Source organism: Clytia hemisphaerica, unplaced genomic scaffold (genome assembly GCF_902728285.1).
Source record: "Clytia hemisphaerica strain Z4C2 unplaced genomic scaffold, Clytia hemisphaerica genome assembly, whole genome shotgun sequence".
Classification (NCBI taxonomy): Eukaryota; Metazoa; Cnidaria; class Hydrozoa; order Leptothecata; family Clytiidae; genus Clytia; species Clytia hemisphaerica.
Window position 1 is genome coordinate 897887 of NW_027103648.1, and position 17193 is coordinate 915079.

Consider the following 17193-nt stretch of genomic DNA (forward strand, 5'->3'; position numbering starts at 1 on the left):
CTAAAAAACGGCTTGTTTTTGATCTTGTTTTTTACAAAAATCAATTGCCAAAAGAGTTGTTTTAAGGAATCCTCGAAATTTTATTGATGAACGGCCATTATTCCAAGACTCCCTGAAGCGATTTGAAAATTGGGGAACAGTCGATTTCTTAGAGCTCATGCAAACGGAAAATTAGGGACAAAAACTCAGCTAATGATAAAAGAATATGTTGCATTCGTTGCGACAGAACCGCAACAGAAACAGGAAAATATGGAAATCTCTAAATGTTATAAAGGTTTAGCGCCGCAGGCGGTTTTTCACTTATTCTTACTTTTTGAATGACTGGATAGTGCTTTTCAAGGTTTTCAAGGTTTTTCCCAGAAAATTGATAGTTTTCAAGGTTTTCAAGGTTGGGTGGTTCATTTTCAAGGTTTTCAAGGTTTTCAAGGTCCCGTAGACACCCTGTCTTGGTCTGTAGGCACTGCTATGTGCCGCCTCAAAAGGTGACTTTCTTTGCCAATAACTTTTGATAGAATTGTTACCCTAATTTCCCCTTTTCAGTAGGTTTTCATTTATCTTTAAGTGCTTCCGAAAAACCAAAAATATTGCCCTAAAAGCTTAACCTCGCAAAGCCCCAGCTAATAATATAACCCCCTGGTTGAATCTTTGTATTCTTATCCTATAAATATAACGGAACGATCATTCTACAGAAATTGCTGTCACGCGACTTTTTTCTACCGCGTGATATAAATCACTCATTTTCATTGGATGTTGGAAATTTATTTGTTTATAAGTTTCGACTTCACATTTAAAAAATGAAATGTCGAAAGGGCGTTTTTTCGATAAAGATTCTAAAATGTTTGGGGAACTCTAAAAATATCTAAAAGTTTTTCTTTGCTTAAGGTTTTTTTTTCTACGTGAATTTTCATCTTCAATCTTTACTTAAAGATTGGATATTTTATCAATTGTTTTTTTCAGGGTTTATTCTAGAACTATTTGGGAGTAGAGAGCTTTTTACAGATCTTACAAAGGTTTACTAATTCTTTAGATATATTCAAAATTCTAGAGATTGGTGGTCAACTGCTCTTACTTGGCACGATTGGTCGAAACATGGGACCTGTTAGTATCTGGCCTGTATTTGCACTTAATGTTAAATCTCTTTGACAACAAATTTGTTTTGATAACTCCACCAAGTTTATCAGTCATACTTTCTGTCATAACATGTCACGATAACTTTCACTGATAGCACGCCCTTTTTAACTTTTTCTTTTCATTTAAAATGACCGGGCTCCAATCGGAGGCTTAGAGAACGCCCGCCGCCTAACCGCCCATCGCACGATGGGATTAACAAATAACGAGTGTAACTTGCCGCATGAGTGACGCCAAACGATCCATCATTTTGCCACTAATTTGGTCTTCTTCGTTCCAGACATTCACGTGTGTTCCACTACGGGTTTTTTTCATATTTCAATTTAAAAGCCTACTCGGTGCGAAAAAGAAATTGTGTATTTTTTAATACGTCGTTCATATTAACTCAAATCAAAATGACTTTGGAGGTTCGGTGAAATGGTAGCCGAATTACCATCCCATGTTTTGTCAGATAGTCCCAAGTTAGAGCAGTTGACGGTGGAAACTTCTTATTTCTTCGATCGAACATTGACACAGGCTTTTCCAAATCAGACACGCGCGATGGGACACTAGGTGTCCTTATAGTAAGGGGTGAAAGTGTTTCTGGAAGGAACCTTTTGAAAATTTTACATTAAAAAAAAACAAGTCCAAAAAACTTTACAAATAAAAGCAAATATAAACCTTTCAAAAAAAGAAAATTGTCTACCAAATTATTTTTATTCAGACAGTTATCCTGTCTGTCTTTATTACTATGTAACATATGTACGTAACAAGATGAATATAAGATAAAGTTCTTTGAAACTTTCAACGTCTGGTGGATGGATGAGAGTTCCCCCTCTGAGCTTCTCCACTGACCAGGCAGTGCAGTCTTCAAGCAAAAAAGAAGAACAAGTGAGAAATCTGACCGTTTTGATTTTGATTTATGTTATCTTATGCATTCGAAAAAAAGAAAATGCCAGGGTTTATTTGGCACTATCAGTAAGCATTGAAGCATCAAAAAGCCGATAATATGTTGATATGTACATACAGCACACACACAGGGGCCCAGCAGGCAGGAGCTGAGCAAGAGAGAAGGCAAGAGGGCCCTGCCCTTAATGGCCAAAGCAAATCGAGTCAAACTCACACTCAACCCACATTAAAAAAAATCAATGCAAATCATGGCATAAAATACATCAACACTGTACTACTAAATCAAATTTATTCCATCCTGGCCAATCATGCATCGTTGTTAATTCGTAAATTCAATGATTAATTCTGGCGATAATGAAACCCGTAGTTTTTGAGCTGTGAGTGATTGTCCGAAATAAATGAGAGCTGAGTGAATGATGAGACACTTAGTGTTTTAGCGCTAATACTAGATTGTCCGAAATAATATCAAAAGGTAAAGTAGGCTATCCAGGTTGGTCAGAGTAAGTAAACAGAGACGATTGAGTATTAGCCGAAAGTTGAAATGTATTGAAACTCAACATGTGAACTATTCAAAGTAGATATAAGTTATAAGTCTAACGCAAAATGCTAAGGAGGGAATTGGGGGAACATTGGGGATGTATCAAGGCATGAGTAGACTGACACACAACTAGCCGGTTACGAAGTAACCCAAATCATCCCTAACGCGAATGACTAAAAAAGCTGACTACACTAGTGAAAGAGGGGACAAAGACCCGTTGACCCATCGGGTGAAAATGCGTGTGTATGAAGCAGCGGAGAGAAAGAATGTGAATGTATTTGTACCTGGTAAGCGAGAAGTTGAACCCACCTTCCTGGGTTGATACGCCCACCGTGCTGGGTCTTGAGCAAAGGGTTGGACCCAACGTTCCGGGTTACTGTGCCCACCGTGCTAGGACTTAAGTATGAATCAGTGCGATGAGGTAAGAAGTGAAAAGTGTGCCCATACCATAAGTGTGCGTCATGTATAGAAACTAGTCTGTATATAAGTATGCCTTGATACAACCCAAATCGCCTTGTTTCTGGGCTAAAAAACCAAGGTCTGGAAAAACCGTGAAACAAGGACTTAGTTGCGCAGGAGATGCTCGACGAGTGTTGATCATCGACCTAAAAGAGAGAGAGGAAACAGCAGACAGATTGGACCTGAAAGGGCAGGGTGGGAAGGGTGAATCTGAAAATCTGAGGGACCTGTGCTCAAGGAGGGCAATAGCTTAAATAAGCCTAAGACCATGTGGGCTGGACTAGGTTCCAGGCTCCTCTAGCTTGTGTACCTAGCTCACTTCTCTCTGACACTATACTTGTGATGTGCATCTAGGCTATAGTAAGTAGAGTGTGATGTGCATCTAGGCTATAGTAAGTAAGAGTGATGTGCATCTAGCCTATAGTAAGTTGAGAGTAGTAGAGAGGTAAGTAGAATGTTGTGGTTTAATTATCTGGGAATTAATCTAAGTTATAAATAACTCCACTTAATTCTGGCGATAATGAAACCCGTAGTTTTTGAGCTGTGAGTGATTGTCCGAAATAAATGAGAGCTGAGTGAATGATGAGACACTTAGTGTTTTAGCGCTAATACTAGATTGTCCGAAATAATATCAAAAGGTAAAGTAGGCTATCCAGGTTGGTCAGAGTAAGTAAACAGAGACGATTGAGTATTAGCCGAAAGTTGAAATGTATTGAAACTCAACATGTGAACTATTCAAAGTAGATATAAGTTATAAGTCTAACGCAAAATGCTAAGGAGGGAATTGGGGGAACATTGGGGATGTATCAAGGCATGAGTAGACTGACACACAACTAGCCGGTTACGAAGTAACCCAAATCATCCCCAACGCCATCCCCAAAACCCTGTACATAATGAACACCAAAAAAAAAAAAAAAAATAATCACTAAAAGAAAAACTAGCTTAGATCATGTCAGGGTCCCACACGGACGTAGTACTGGATACCTTTGCCATAAGTTTTTGGAAGTCAGCAACAAGGTTGTCAGAGACTCGTAAGTAGCGGATGTAGCAGTCACTAGACCATCGACCGAGTATTTTGATAAGAGCATCAGAAGCGCCAGCAGACAAAGCAGCAGAAGCACCACCTATTCTAAAGCTGTGGGTGCTAATGTGGTTGACTCCCGGGAGCGCCTGTGAAAGTAGATTGCTAATATGTCGTCGTGTAAGGAATTGTCCTTGGACAGTTCGAAAGAGAGGGAGTGGGTCATTGGGTAGGTAACGCAGGTAAGAGAGCATAGCAGTGACTGGGTCAAGGAGCGCAGGGACTCTACAGATGCGCAAGGTGTGTCCAACTCTAAAAGGATCTGTTTTGCTACCCTTGATGCGCAGGAACATGATACTGACCTGTCTGTTGAATGAGATGTCTGATCTCGTTAGATGTAGTGAGCTGTCATAGTGAGTTGTAGATGGAGAGGTGTACTCAGAGACCCGAAGAAGTCCAAAGAATGCTGTAAGAACTGCTGCCATGTACATAAATTTGTCTCTGGTAGGCATTTTTGACTGCCGGATGTGATTGGCGATACGAAACATGTGTTCAACTGTTATTGGAAGCTTTGGTGCCCTGCGACGAGAGTTACCTTGGGCACGGCGGATACCACGTAGTGTGTGAAACAGAAGAGGGTAGGAAGACATTGATGAACTAAAACCAAGCAACGTATTTTGGTGAAGTACTCCACAGACGTAAACCTTGATTGATCCGTGCGCCAGGCCTCGGTTGGCTTCGGCTGTGACAAAGTAACACAATGAAGATTCACGTACTGGAAAAGCAAGGATGCTAAGAGAACCACAAAAGTTGATGTAGGAGCGAACTCCTGTCATATAAGTGGCTGATGTGGATTGGGCGACAGACTGTCTTAAGAAGCTGACCAAAGATCTTTCCAACACTGCCAGACTGCCGGTGGGATTGGTGATGGAAGCGGATGTGCGGAAGGGCAAATTGACAAGAAATGATCGACCTGCAACCGAGAAAGAAGATCTGCATAGACATTATCAACACCTGGAACATGCTTAAATGAGATGGAAATATTGTGACGAGTGCAGAGAAAGAACATTGAACGCATAAGTGCCGAAATAACCGCATCCTTAGAGGAACCTGATGCCCATATTGTAACAATAGCCTCGTTGTCCGTGAAGACACAGATGGACCTGTGCTGAAGCTGGTTTGACCATGTGCTGATGGCTGTGAAGACAGAAAACAACTCGAGGAGAGCGATGTTGATACCTACCGTGTCGTCTGGCCATGGTTCAGAAATCCATTGATTGTGGAAGAAGGCTCCAAGGCCCAGCTTAGAAGCATCAGTGAATAAATTGAGGGCAAAAGAAGATGTAGTTGGCTGCTGGAAAAAAGAACATCCGTTCCAAGACTGTAGAAACACAGACCACATGGCAAGATCCTCCCTAACTGAGACCGAGATGTCTATGTGATGATGCAGAGAGCGAACAGAGTGAGCAAGATCAATAAGACGTCTGAGAAAAATTCTTCCGGGCTTAATAACACGACAAGCGAAGGAAAGTGAACCAATCAATGATAACAGCTCTCGTTTAATGCATTTGCGTCGAGTGGACCAAAGAAGTACTAAGCCGCGCAATTCTGTAAGTTTCGGTAAAGGAAGTCTCAAAGTAGAAGCCTGAACATCAATTTCGATACCAAGAAAAGTGAGGACTTGAGCTGGGCCTTCCAGCTTGTCCTCCGAAATGGGGACACCAAGCAAGGAGAAAGCTAGGAAAACTTTATCCCTTTTAAGTAAGCAGTCCTGGAGGGAGTGGCCTGCTAATAAAAAATCATCCAGGTAGTGGCAGATACTGGGGATAGAAAACTTATTGACCAGGATCCAAAGCAAAGCGTCAGCGAAGCAAGTGAAAATAAAAGGTGAAGATCTCATGCCAAATGGAAGACACATGTCGAAATAATACTTACCCCTCCATTTGAAGCCCAGCAAGTGCCAGTCATTAGGATGGACAGGGCAAAGTCTAAAAGCGTGCTTGAGATCAACCTTGGCGAGAAAGCAATCTTTGCCAAACAATCTAACCATCTCCACAGCATCGTCAAAGGAGGTGTAATGGACAGAGCACTCTTCTGCGGGGATACCGTCATTGACTGAAAAACCGCGAGGGGATGAGAGGTCAAGGACTATGCGTTGAGTGCCATCTTTCTTAGGGGCTGCGCCAAGAGGGGAACACTTGAAATTGGAAAGGGGAGGGGATGCGAAAGGACCAGCAGTGTGTGAGCGTTTAAGTTCCTTGACAATGGCTGTGGAGATAGCTTCCTCATTGAGTGATGCTGAAAAGTTGTTTGTTGTAGAGTTAGTTGGAAGAGGGCCAGAAAAACCAACATGAAAACCGTTACGAAAACCTGAAACTAAGTATGAGTGAATGTAACTGTCATAACCACAAAGTAGAAAATCAAGAGCTTTAACAAGAATAGGGGAAAAAAACAACAACGTGGGGAGGGAATGCTGCCTCTGAGAGAAGGTCAAGCTCTTGGGAGGAAGGATTCCCAAGTGACTCAGTTGCCCCCTCTGGCGACGTGGGGGCATCGGATGATGGGATGGTCCATGCCACAAGCGAGGCACTTGTGGACACGGGTGCAACCTGAGCATGAGAGGCCCTGATTGTACCTGAAGCACACTTCCCCTGATGTTCCTGCGGCTTGGGCTTTCTGGGGGCGTGGGAATGAAGACTGGCGCTGCCCACCCTGAGGGGCGAGAAAGGGCTGACTGGGCGCAGGAGCAGACTGGCTCAGGGTGGAAAAAGCAGAGTTGGCAGGCTGCAAGAAGGAGCGAGCACGGGACGCTGTGGCGCTGTTACCTGACTGCTGAGGCGCAAACGAACGCTTTCCCGAAGCCCGCCTAGGGCAACTGGAAACCAGATGGTCGGACCCCCCACAAAAGTAACAATTACCCCTTCCTTGGGAGCCCCTGACGTGTAGGTTAAAAATTAAGTCATTTGACTGGTCCCAACGTTCCGATGGATTGTTTGCAACATGGTGTCTGAATGCCTGATCATATGCGTACCATGCGCCGAAGTTGTAGGTATAAGCCAGGTTTGAAATGAATTGCTGGTACCTAATCAGTTGCTCAGTTAAATGAGGACGGTAAAAAAGAAAAATTTGCATAAACACAGTCCAAGCTAGGAGCCACGATTGCATGTCAATCACCTTATATTTGTAGTCCTTCGGGGTATCGTTCCAGGCATCGTCTTGAGCAAGGCTGAGGCTATCCCCATCAATTAGAACCTTCAGCGACTTTTTGTCCTTATCATTTATGTTCTGTGGGAGAAGGGAGTTGAGATTAATAAACTCACCGCGTTGAATTCGTTGAATAACTCTTGCAGGCGCGGGCGGAAGCAATGACGATTGTTGCTGGACGGCTGGAACATGCAAAGGAGCTTCGAAAAGGCCATTATGGATATTTGACGTGTCTTGCTGATGGACCGGCAGCCGAGGGTCTGGAAAAGTCGCATTCAATCCCGACGACGGGTTCGAGGGACGACACGACGACACCAATTGGGCGGCATGACGGAGGCTTCTTTGTTGTTGTTCAGACGTTTCCCTCAACTGGCTTGTAAGTTGAGCGATCAATGGCGCCAGGCTGCCTAGATGGTTTTCCTGTGATTGGCTTCTTGTCATTATTGGAGGCCTAGTTAGAAGAGGATCCAACATGGTGGCAGGACGACGTAGTGTGACTTGTGCTGGGGTCGCTACAGGGGGTTGGTGGATGGCAGCAAAACGTGGATGTTGCTGTCGGCTGGACATGGTTTGTAAAACGAATGGGTGGTGATGCTCGCCACGAGGTGAAGCTGGGGTGGTGAAAATTCTTGGGTCGTCGAGGGGTGGTCTTACATGGATCTGTTGCATCATCGAGAGAGGAACTGTTGATGTGTCTTCTGCCGCCGGTCTTGGAGTTTGGGTAGGTAAAATTGGATTTGGGGATTCAGTGATGATCGAGCCGCTAGGTCTTGGCATCATTGGATCGTTGAGTAAGAAACCATCGTACGATTGGTAGCCACCTTGGCTAAGGTTACCGAAAGTGTTCAGGTTGGTGAGGGGAGAGATTGCAGGATTATGTTGTGGAATTGGGTTACCATCTGGAGCTAGGGTGAAGGTTGCTGTTGATGTTTCTGTCTGTTGTTGGGTTGTAGGAGTTGTGGATGCTGCTGCTGACGTTATTGTGTTAGTAGAGCTTTTCTTTGATTTCTTTTTCTTGGGTGTTGCACTGCCAAGTTTTAAGGATAAGCTTAGGCAGGCAATAATGATGATATTACAGATTTTCATGGTGGTACGGTACAATGTAAAGTGAGGATTGTTAATGATTGCTAAACTAAAAGTCTGAATCTGAAAATCTGAGGGACCTGTGCTCAAGGAGGGCAATAGCTTAAATAAGCCTAAGACCATGTGGGCTGGACTAGGTTCCAGGCTCCTCTAGCTTGTGTACCTAGCTCACTTCTCTCTGACACTATACTTGTGATGTGCATCTAGGCTATAGTAAGTAGAGTGTGATGTGCATCTAGGCTATAGTAAGTAAGAGTGATGTGCATCTAGCCTATAGTAAGTTGAGAGTAGTAGAGAGGTAAGTAGAATGTTGTGGTTTAATTATCTGGGAATTAATCTAAGTTATAAATAACTCCACATAAAGATAAAAAAAAATAAAAATAAAATGGTTGAGTGTACGACCTACCAGTTTTTTCGCGCCATTTTATGTCTTGCTCCACCACAATGCGAGATATGCCTAGAAGTAGCTGTGTTCTTTCTTTACTAGAACATGAAGCGACTTAACATAAAGGAGTTTGACATAGTCTGAGAAAAAAGAGCTACATGCACCAAAAAATGGTGTAAATGCCAGGCTATTGAACCGCGAATCTTTGACTACATTCAAAATTCGTATTTTTTGGCCCTGACAAATTTCTGGATCATTTTGAAATTTATTTTCAATCCTGTAACAAATACTGACTCTCTCACAGCAACATAAGCTATCAACTGATCAAGAGTACAGCACCATCAAATTAAACCTCCAAACATTCAACATAAAAAAGGTATATCGTGTTAAATAATAAAATAGCCCAGGCAAAGAGCATTCATGATCCTCTTTTTTTTTGTTTTCAAAAAAATGTGGCATATCCGAAGGTTCTAAGCTAATAGTTAGTATAATTTTGACTTAGATGTATACTATTAGCTTAGTTGTTGCAAACAAACTCAGTCAGTAAAAACATGTTCGCTTATGCCGAAGACTTTTCGTTATTCCTAAGGCTAAGCCAATAAAAATATTTTAGCTATCATCAAATAAGGCAAAAGTAATAACATCTACGTTATTCTCAAGAGCAATTAAAAATGACAAACTTTTTTTCTTTATTTGTAACGCGTTATTTCATCAAAACAATCAGAAACAACAAATTGTTGTTTTAATTGCAAGAGAGAATACTAGTAGCCAGATGATTGATGCAATAAAACGAGCTGCAGCAACGGGATTTCATTTGTCTGCAATAAGGCGTTTGTAAAAATAAGTGTAGTGAAAACTCGTTGAACAGAGGTTAGACATCACGTCTGACACTCTGTTGGCTAGCATATGTGTGTCATGTTTCTGCCAAGCCCCCTTAAAATAAGGGGGGGATATTGCCTTTTGAAAAAGGGGGGATTTTTGTAATCTCTTTTAAATAAGTTGGGAATTTTTATTTATTATAGGTGCCGTGGTATAGTGGTAGTCAACCTTGGCTTCTGTGCAGGAGGCCAGGGTTCGATTCCCACTCACAGCAGTTCACTTGGCAAGTGAACGTTCCTTCGCCCGGGTCAACCCATGCCATGTGAGGGGAATTGGCAATTGGGTAGTCAGTTCAAGGTGCTGACGGGACGCTCATTAGTAACCGCCTATAGTTGCGAGAATAGGCCTCTAAAGCCTCCTGCAACTCAACCAAATAGATAGAAATATCAAGGGCTGCAAGAATCTATCAAAGCAAGAAAAAGGGGGAACTAAAATTTGAAAATTGTTGATTGGATTGCAAACTTCTGTTTCTGGTTTTGTTGATAATAGAAATACTGGAAATACTATTATCAAGACAAGTGCAAGGGCAGTTAGTCACACTAGCGTCCCACCAAAATGCGTATCAAAGATAAATGCTGTGAAAGCGCTATATCGTTTACTTGAATCGCAAGCAAAAAAATGCGCCGCAAAACTTCTAAAGGGATTCATGAATAAAAAATAACCCGGCACTTTTTAATGAAATTAACATTTTCAAAAACAATGAGAAATTGCTTATATAAAATTTGAGCCATAGATGAAAAAATTTGAACCAAGCCAACCTTGAAAACCAATTTGAAGATCAACTTCCCAAGAAAAAGATCTACGTGGGAGACAGAACCCACCTAGATTCGCGCACCACCAGAAAGGCTATTTCTCGGAAATATAAATCCCTTTAGAAGTTTAGCGGCGCATTTTTTTGCTTGCGAGTCAAGTAAACGATATAGCGCTTTCACAGCATTTATCTTTGATACGCATTTTGGTGGGACGCTAGTGTGACTAACTGCCCTTGCACTTGTCTTGATAATGACCCATTTACATGTGCGGAATTATTTTTACGGAATTGAATGACAAAATTTGGTTGGTTGATATTCTGGTTGTTGCACGTTTGCAATCGGTTATTTTGTCTCATTTAAAGCTTTCAAGTTTTAATTAATTGTCTTGGGAACTTGAACTTGCTTCAGGTAACTCTCATCCTTGTTGTTGCAAATACATCCTGTAGATGATACTGATATGATATTGTTTTTTTCTGAAAGCTTGATTTCCTAGTGTGACTAACTGAAGGGGTACTGGTAATTTTTGTTCAATTTAAGGGAGGAGTTTTTGTTAAGGGCAAAATTGCATTTTAAGGGGGAACTGAAAAAGTAGGCAGAAACCATTTGTGTGTGGGCACCATGTTTTTTTTTATCTATGGGAGTGTTTTGAACGACGTCGGGCTCAATAGGATCGATAATCGGAACGGATCAACTCAGATACTAAGGGATCAACAGTATAGCCCTAACTCTTCATATAAAATTTACGGAAAGGCATATTTGGACTTTGTACCCAATGCTGCACGCAAGCACTACTTGCTAAAGTCCTACAATACATAGGATAAAAGTCAGTTTTTTGAAGTTTGCAAAAAAAACGCCGCATAAAAGATCTTTCAAATTCAGTACAGTATGTGAATAGTCAGCTTTGGAAATACTGTGTCTTTTGTTTTTGATAGTGTACAATAAACTCACATTCTTTTTACGCCCCCTGACAGCTGACAATTAGGCTATGGATAAATTTACATTTTTCTCTTTCCTATTCTAGCAATGAAATGCTTTCATAGTTGACACATAATACACATTGACAGAAGTATTCCCCATGTAATGTTTATATTGAAATCTGCAATAACGAAAGTGGTCTCTTCTTCTCAGTGGCTCGTAAGTCGCTCCATCGGAAAGTCTTTTTTAAATTTCAACCAATGAGATTGCCATGAGGATTAAGGTATTGACTGGCATGAGGATTAAGGTATTGACTGGCATGAGGATTAAGGTATTGATTGTCAATTATGATAATGATAATGACTCTCGTTCACACTTCGATTTTAAAAACATAATGTCTTTGCATGGTTTCAAACAAATTATCTCAACACCAACCCGTATCACAAAAGACACAGCAACTTTAATCGATCATATTTTTGTTACAAAACCATCGTCATTCACAACTTCATGTGTTGTTGCTACATCTCTCAGTGATCATGATTTCGTTTATTGTTGTCGTAAGATCAATTCTTTTAAATACAGTTACCGCACTATCAAATGCAGAGACTACAGAGCATATAATCCAGTTAATCTACGCAATGACGTTCAATCAATCGACTGGTTGCCAATCTACAGTAACGTCTCTGATTCGAACAAAGCTGCTGAATATTTATCATCTGAATTGAAATGTACTTTCGACCGACATGCACCTCTCGTCGAAAAACGTATCAAAGGAAAACCATGTGAATGGTTAAACGATAATATAAAATCAGAGATGAACATTCGCGACAAACTCGAGCGTAAAGCAAGAGGCTCTAAATCAAACGCTCACTGGGCAGAATACAAACGTCAAAAGAATTGCATCAATCTTATTCGTCGAGCAAAGTCGGCTCATTATCGAAATACCTTGAATGAACATGACCGTGTATCCCTGAAAAAGTTCTGGAAAACAATTTTTAAATCAATTTTTCCAGCAAAGTCCAAACACTCTGCTTCATCTGGCACCATTCCAACCACTGACCGTGCTAATAAATTTTCAAACTACTTTTCTACAATCGTGAAAAAGATGAAGTCAATTAGCTTTCCACTCAGAAACTGTACGTGGAGCTACGACCGGAAACGTCCCTTGCGAATTAAAAGTATCTTCAAGTTCTCGTTCATCACTCCTGGCTATATCTTGAAACATTTAAACAAATTAAAACGTAACAAAGCAACTGGTATGGATTCACTCCCGCCGAATATGTTAAAAGACTGCGCTGAGCAGATTGCTGATCCGATATCTCACATCATCAACCTATCGTTAATGACCAGTACAGTGCCCACCATTTGGAAAACTGCAAAAGTTAACCCAGTCTTCAAGTCCGGAAACATAGATCTTGTCGAAAACTATAGACCTATTTCAATATTACCGATTTTGTCAAAACTGCTTGAAAGAACAGTACATGAGCAGTTATATTCTTTCTTGGAAGACAATAAACTTCTTTCAGACTGTCAGTTTGGCTTTCGAAAAAGACGATCCACCAAACTTGCTGCTACCCTCCTGTGTGATTCTGTGCGGAGAGGCTTTGAAGATGGACTTCTTGTTGGATGTCTGTTTTTAGATCTTTCTAAAGCCTTTGATACAATGGGGCACAGTTTGATCATTGAAAAACTTTTATTACATGGTGTTTCTGGGCCAGAACTAGCCTGGATCACCGACTATCTATTCAATCGTACCCAATGTGTTGAAATCAATAGCATCTTTTCGGAAAAAGAGGCTATCACATCAGGAGTCCCACAGGGGTCAATTCTTGGGCCACTCCTCTTCATTGTCTTTTTTAACGACCTTTGTGATTCTATCCAACACTCTTCAATCATCCAATATGCCGATGACACTGTTATCTATTTTGGTGCCAAAACAACAAATAAAATCGAAACTGCCCTCAATAAAGATCTATCAACCATTCAGGAGAAAGTTTTGGTACATAAATTTCCTAGTTCTCCCACTTTTCCCATCAAAAAGTCAAAGTTTTGGCCAGAAAAATTGGAGAGTTTGTAAAAATTGTAAAATACCTTCCCATTTTTCCCATCTCAAAAAAGCATCCTTGAAAGTTGTAAAGATGTGAAAAATAGGACTTTTCCAAACTCTCCCAGCAAACAACAGCAATCATTTGGATTTGCAAAGTTTTGGTATTTTGGTGGGAAAATGGGATCTATGATGTCATAATTATTCCAGGCTCAAATGAAAATTATGCATACCATCCTCCAATAGCAATCGAATAAAGAACTTTCACTTTCGATTTCATGAATAAATAAATTATAGCAGGCGCATAAATTACGATTTTCCAAGGTCACCTTTACTTGAAAAAAATTATGGAAATATTTTCTATTTCGTGCTACCATGTTGCAACCATGGAAAATCCCCCATTTTTATAAACATTTACAAAGTCTTGGTTAGGAAAGTTGTAAAAGTGTGAAAGATTGGAAAAGTGGTAAGTTTTTTTCCCAAAACTTTCTCCTGATTGTCAAATATTGTGAGGAGAATGAACTTTTACTAAATTTCAAGAAAGGTAAAACTGAGGTAATGTTGCTAGGTACTGCTCAACGAATGGCAAGGTATGGAAAAACAGTTACGATAAAGTACAACAACACCATCGTTAACTCCGTGACCCAATATTGTTATCTTGGAAATGTCATCGATCACCACCTCAACCTTTCCACTAATTTTGACAAATCCTACAAAACTGCATCAGGTCGATTACGTTTGTTATTTGGTGTTCGAAAATTTTTGACAGCCAGTGCTGCACAATCAATTTATGAACTGATGATTGTCCCACTGTTGACTTATAGTTGCTCGATCAAAACCACCTTCAATGAGGGGCAAAAATCAAAGCTTGCTTCTCTTGAACGCCGTGCAGCTAAGATCATTGGTATCCCTTCAGTTAAAAAGACTGAATCTTTGATGGAGAAAGAACTTTGCACAATGGTGAAAAATTGTGTAAAGAAAGTGTACCAACATGATATTTTTGATAATTATTTTAAAGTGATAAAACATGATCGTGGTACAAGGAACAATAACAAATTATTACAGCTACCTAGTATCAAACTGCAAGCATCGAGGCCAAGTTTTTACTTTGGTGCTGCAAAAATTGTCAATAGTTTAGGTATATCAAACAGAGAATTTTTAGGTTCAGATTAATTATTTTACCCTGGCACTGTGTAGTCTGATCAAATTTTTTCTAACTCCATTACTACTTTCCCGTAGTCTTCGAAGTTTATTACTATTTGATTTACTTCTGGTCTATGCATTTAGCCCTACGTTTAATTTTCTCTTTCCTTTTTTTCCAGTGCCTTTAGCCTTTTAGATTTTTTCAATATTTTAGCTAATTTATTAATTATATTTTTTGATTTAGGTTTTTATATTTTATCAGGACTGCAACGGAAAACAGTTTTATTGTATATATTTATGTAAATATTGTACATTTTTAGAACTGAAAAGTAATCATCCTGAATAAATATTTGTTAATAATAATAATAATAATAATAATGGCCCTAATTTTTGGCGCTAATGGCTTTTTGGTTCCTTGGATGTGGAGCAGTCATATAACTTTATTTGTTTCAATCGTTGATTCTAAGGATTGAATTTTTTCTTATCTTAAGTTCTCAAACGACTGCAGGAATTTGATGCGAGTATTATTTTTTCAAAGAATCCTTTCTGATTGGATTGGATAATTCTTTTTAAACAACTGCACAGCAATTTTTCGGCTGGACAAAATAAAACAATCGATATTGCCGAGTTTGGATAGTAAAATATTTGGTACTCTCACAAGTGTTTGCAATTGAACAAAAAATAAAACAATTTATATTTTCCAGGGGTGAATTTTTAAGTTTTTCTTCTAATTCTTCATGTTCGCCAATCCCCCAGTCTTCATAATATATACCATGGTAGGAAAGTTCATGAAACTTAATTTTGAGTTTGGCAACTCCCCAAGATTGGCAAACAATCATTTTTTCCCACTAATGGCTTTTCTCTTTTATCTTTTATTGGTTTCTTTTGTTGGTTTTTTACGTCACTATTGACTTGTGCACCATTTCTTGAAATGAAAACACACTGTATTTCCCAAGCTGATAGAGCAGTAAAAAATACAAATTTTGCAGGTATTTTTCCTTTTTTTGCAAAAGTTGCAGAAATGAAAATAATGTTAATTGAATACTATCCACTGATGATCCCCAGCACTATCAGAAAGCTAGAATCGCTTTGCGTACTATTCGCTTGAGAAAAATTATGAAAAATACTAATAAGCTTTGGACTTTCCAACATCCCTCTGGAACTAAATCCCAAATAGACTATGTCCTTGTCCGAAATAAATGGAAAAACAGTGTCAGAAATGCTCAATCATATTTTTCTTTTTCTTCTGTTGGCTCATACCACAGAGTCGTTTCTGCACACATTTGTCTAAGTTTGAGATCTTCTAAAAAGTGCAAACCCAACCCTCTGAAATCTATTGATTGGCAACAAGTTTATACAAGTTCTAATCTTCGCTCTATTTATGCGGTTGAAGTGAAAAATAGATTTGACCTCCTCTCTCGTCCCGATCACAATATTGAAGAGAAATACCAAACTTTGGTAGACGCAAATGAACATGTCTGTCTCTCTCTTTTGCCCAAAAAAAGTTAAAACCAAAAGAACACATCTGTCTGAAAATGATCTTGTCATCGCAGCACGCAATGAATACGATAAAGTCAAAGCAAGGCACCTATCTCGCGCAACCAGAAGAACCTCAAAACGCCTTGCTGACGCCCAAAAATATTTAGATGAAGTTATTTAACAGCTGAAGCATCTTTTATTCAAGGTAAAATTGACTCTATTTCACATCTTCATTTTTCCAATCAACACTCAGCTGCTTGGAAGACAATCAATGAACTGTCAGGGCGCAAGGATCATCCATCGATCCAGCTCAAAGGAGGATCTCCAGAGAAAAGAAAAGAGAATTGGCTTGCTCATTTCAAGTCACTGCTTGGAAATCCCCCACTTCTCGGACCTGACCAACTTCCTCTGAACCAAGTCTTTGATCTTTTACACATTTCAACAGAGTCTTTTACTACAGATGAACTTAAAATAGCTTTAAAATCATTTTCTATCAATAAATCTTCCGGTCTAGACAATATACCCACAGTTCTATGGAAAGACCCTATTTTTCTTGACTTCCTTCTAGAGTTTTGTAACCATACATTTAACGATTTTGTGCCACCTTCTGCATGGTTAACAGGGGGTATCATTCCAGTTCCCAAAAAAGGTGATCTGACCTTAGCCTCAAACTACAGAGGTATCACCTTGATGCCAATTGCCGCAAAAATTTATAACAAACTTTTATTTAACCGTATTGTTCCTATTCTTGACCCCCTCCTTAGGAGAAACCAAAACGGTTTCCGGAAGGGCAGGAGCACACTCTCTCAAATTTTATCTATCAGACGAATTCTGGAAGAAATGAGGAAACTCAATAAAGATGCTTTTATATGTTTTGTTGATTTCAAAAAGGCCTTCGACTCGATCAGTCGAGAAAAAATGTTTCAAATTCTAGGTCTCTATGGTATCCCTGAGAAAATTATAAATGCTATTCAAGCATTGTATACTTCTTCCAAAGCAAAGGTTGTATCGCCTGATGGGGATACAGATATTTTTAATATTCAAGCAGGAGTTCTTCAAGGAGACACTCTTGCTCCTTTTCTTTTTGTAGTTGTTTTGGATTATGTTTTAAGAATTTCTGTTGATACTTTTAACAAAAAGGGAATTCAAATTAAAACGCCCCAGGGCACACGTGACCCTGGCTGTTTGTGACTGATCTGGATTTTGCTGATGACCTCGCACTTGTTGCAGAAAGTATTCAAAATCTCGAAATTCTACTCCATTCTTTAGAAACTG

General features: G+C 39.7%; 2 protein-coding genes across 2 annotated transcripts in view; one reads left to right on the forward strand and one right to left on the reverse strand.

Moving 5' to 3' along the window:
* Window positions 1–2541: 2541 nt before the first annotated feature.
* On the reverse strand, window positions 2542–8324 carry LOC136803029 (uncharacterized). The gene is made up of 2 exons (XM_067059779.1): window positions 7355–8324; window positions 2542–3159 (listed from the first exon to the last, which is right to left on the reverse strand). Exons 1-2 carry the CDS (start codon window positions 8322–8324, stop codon window positions 3152–3154), a joined length of 978 nt encoding a protein of 325 aa, XP_066915880.1. The 3' UTR covers window positions 2542–3151.
* A 665-nt stretch (window positions 8325–8989) lies between these two features.
* LOC136803027 (uncharacterized) overlaps window positions 8990–17193 on the forward strand; it is a 36537-nt gene continuing 28333 nt past the window's right edge. Inside the window, exon 1 of the mRNA XM_067059778.1 lies at window positions 8990–9082. The gene's annotated coding sequence lies outside the window, so the exon portion shown is untranslated. The remainder of the gene's footprint in view (window positions 9083–17193) is intronic.

Coding starts and splice junctions, on each gene's coding strand:
- LOC136803029 (XM_067059779.1), bottom strand. CDS start 8,324: ATGAAAATCTGTAATATCATCATTATTGCCTGCCTAAGCTTATCCTTA.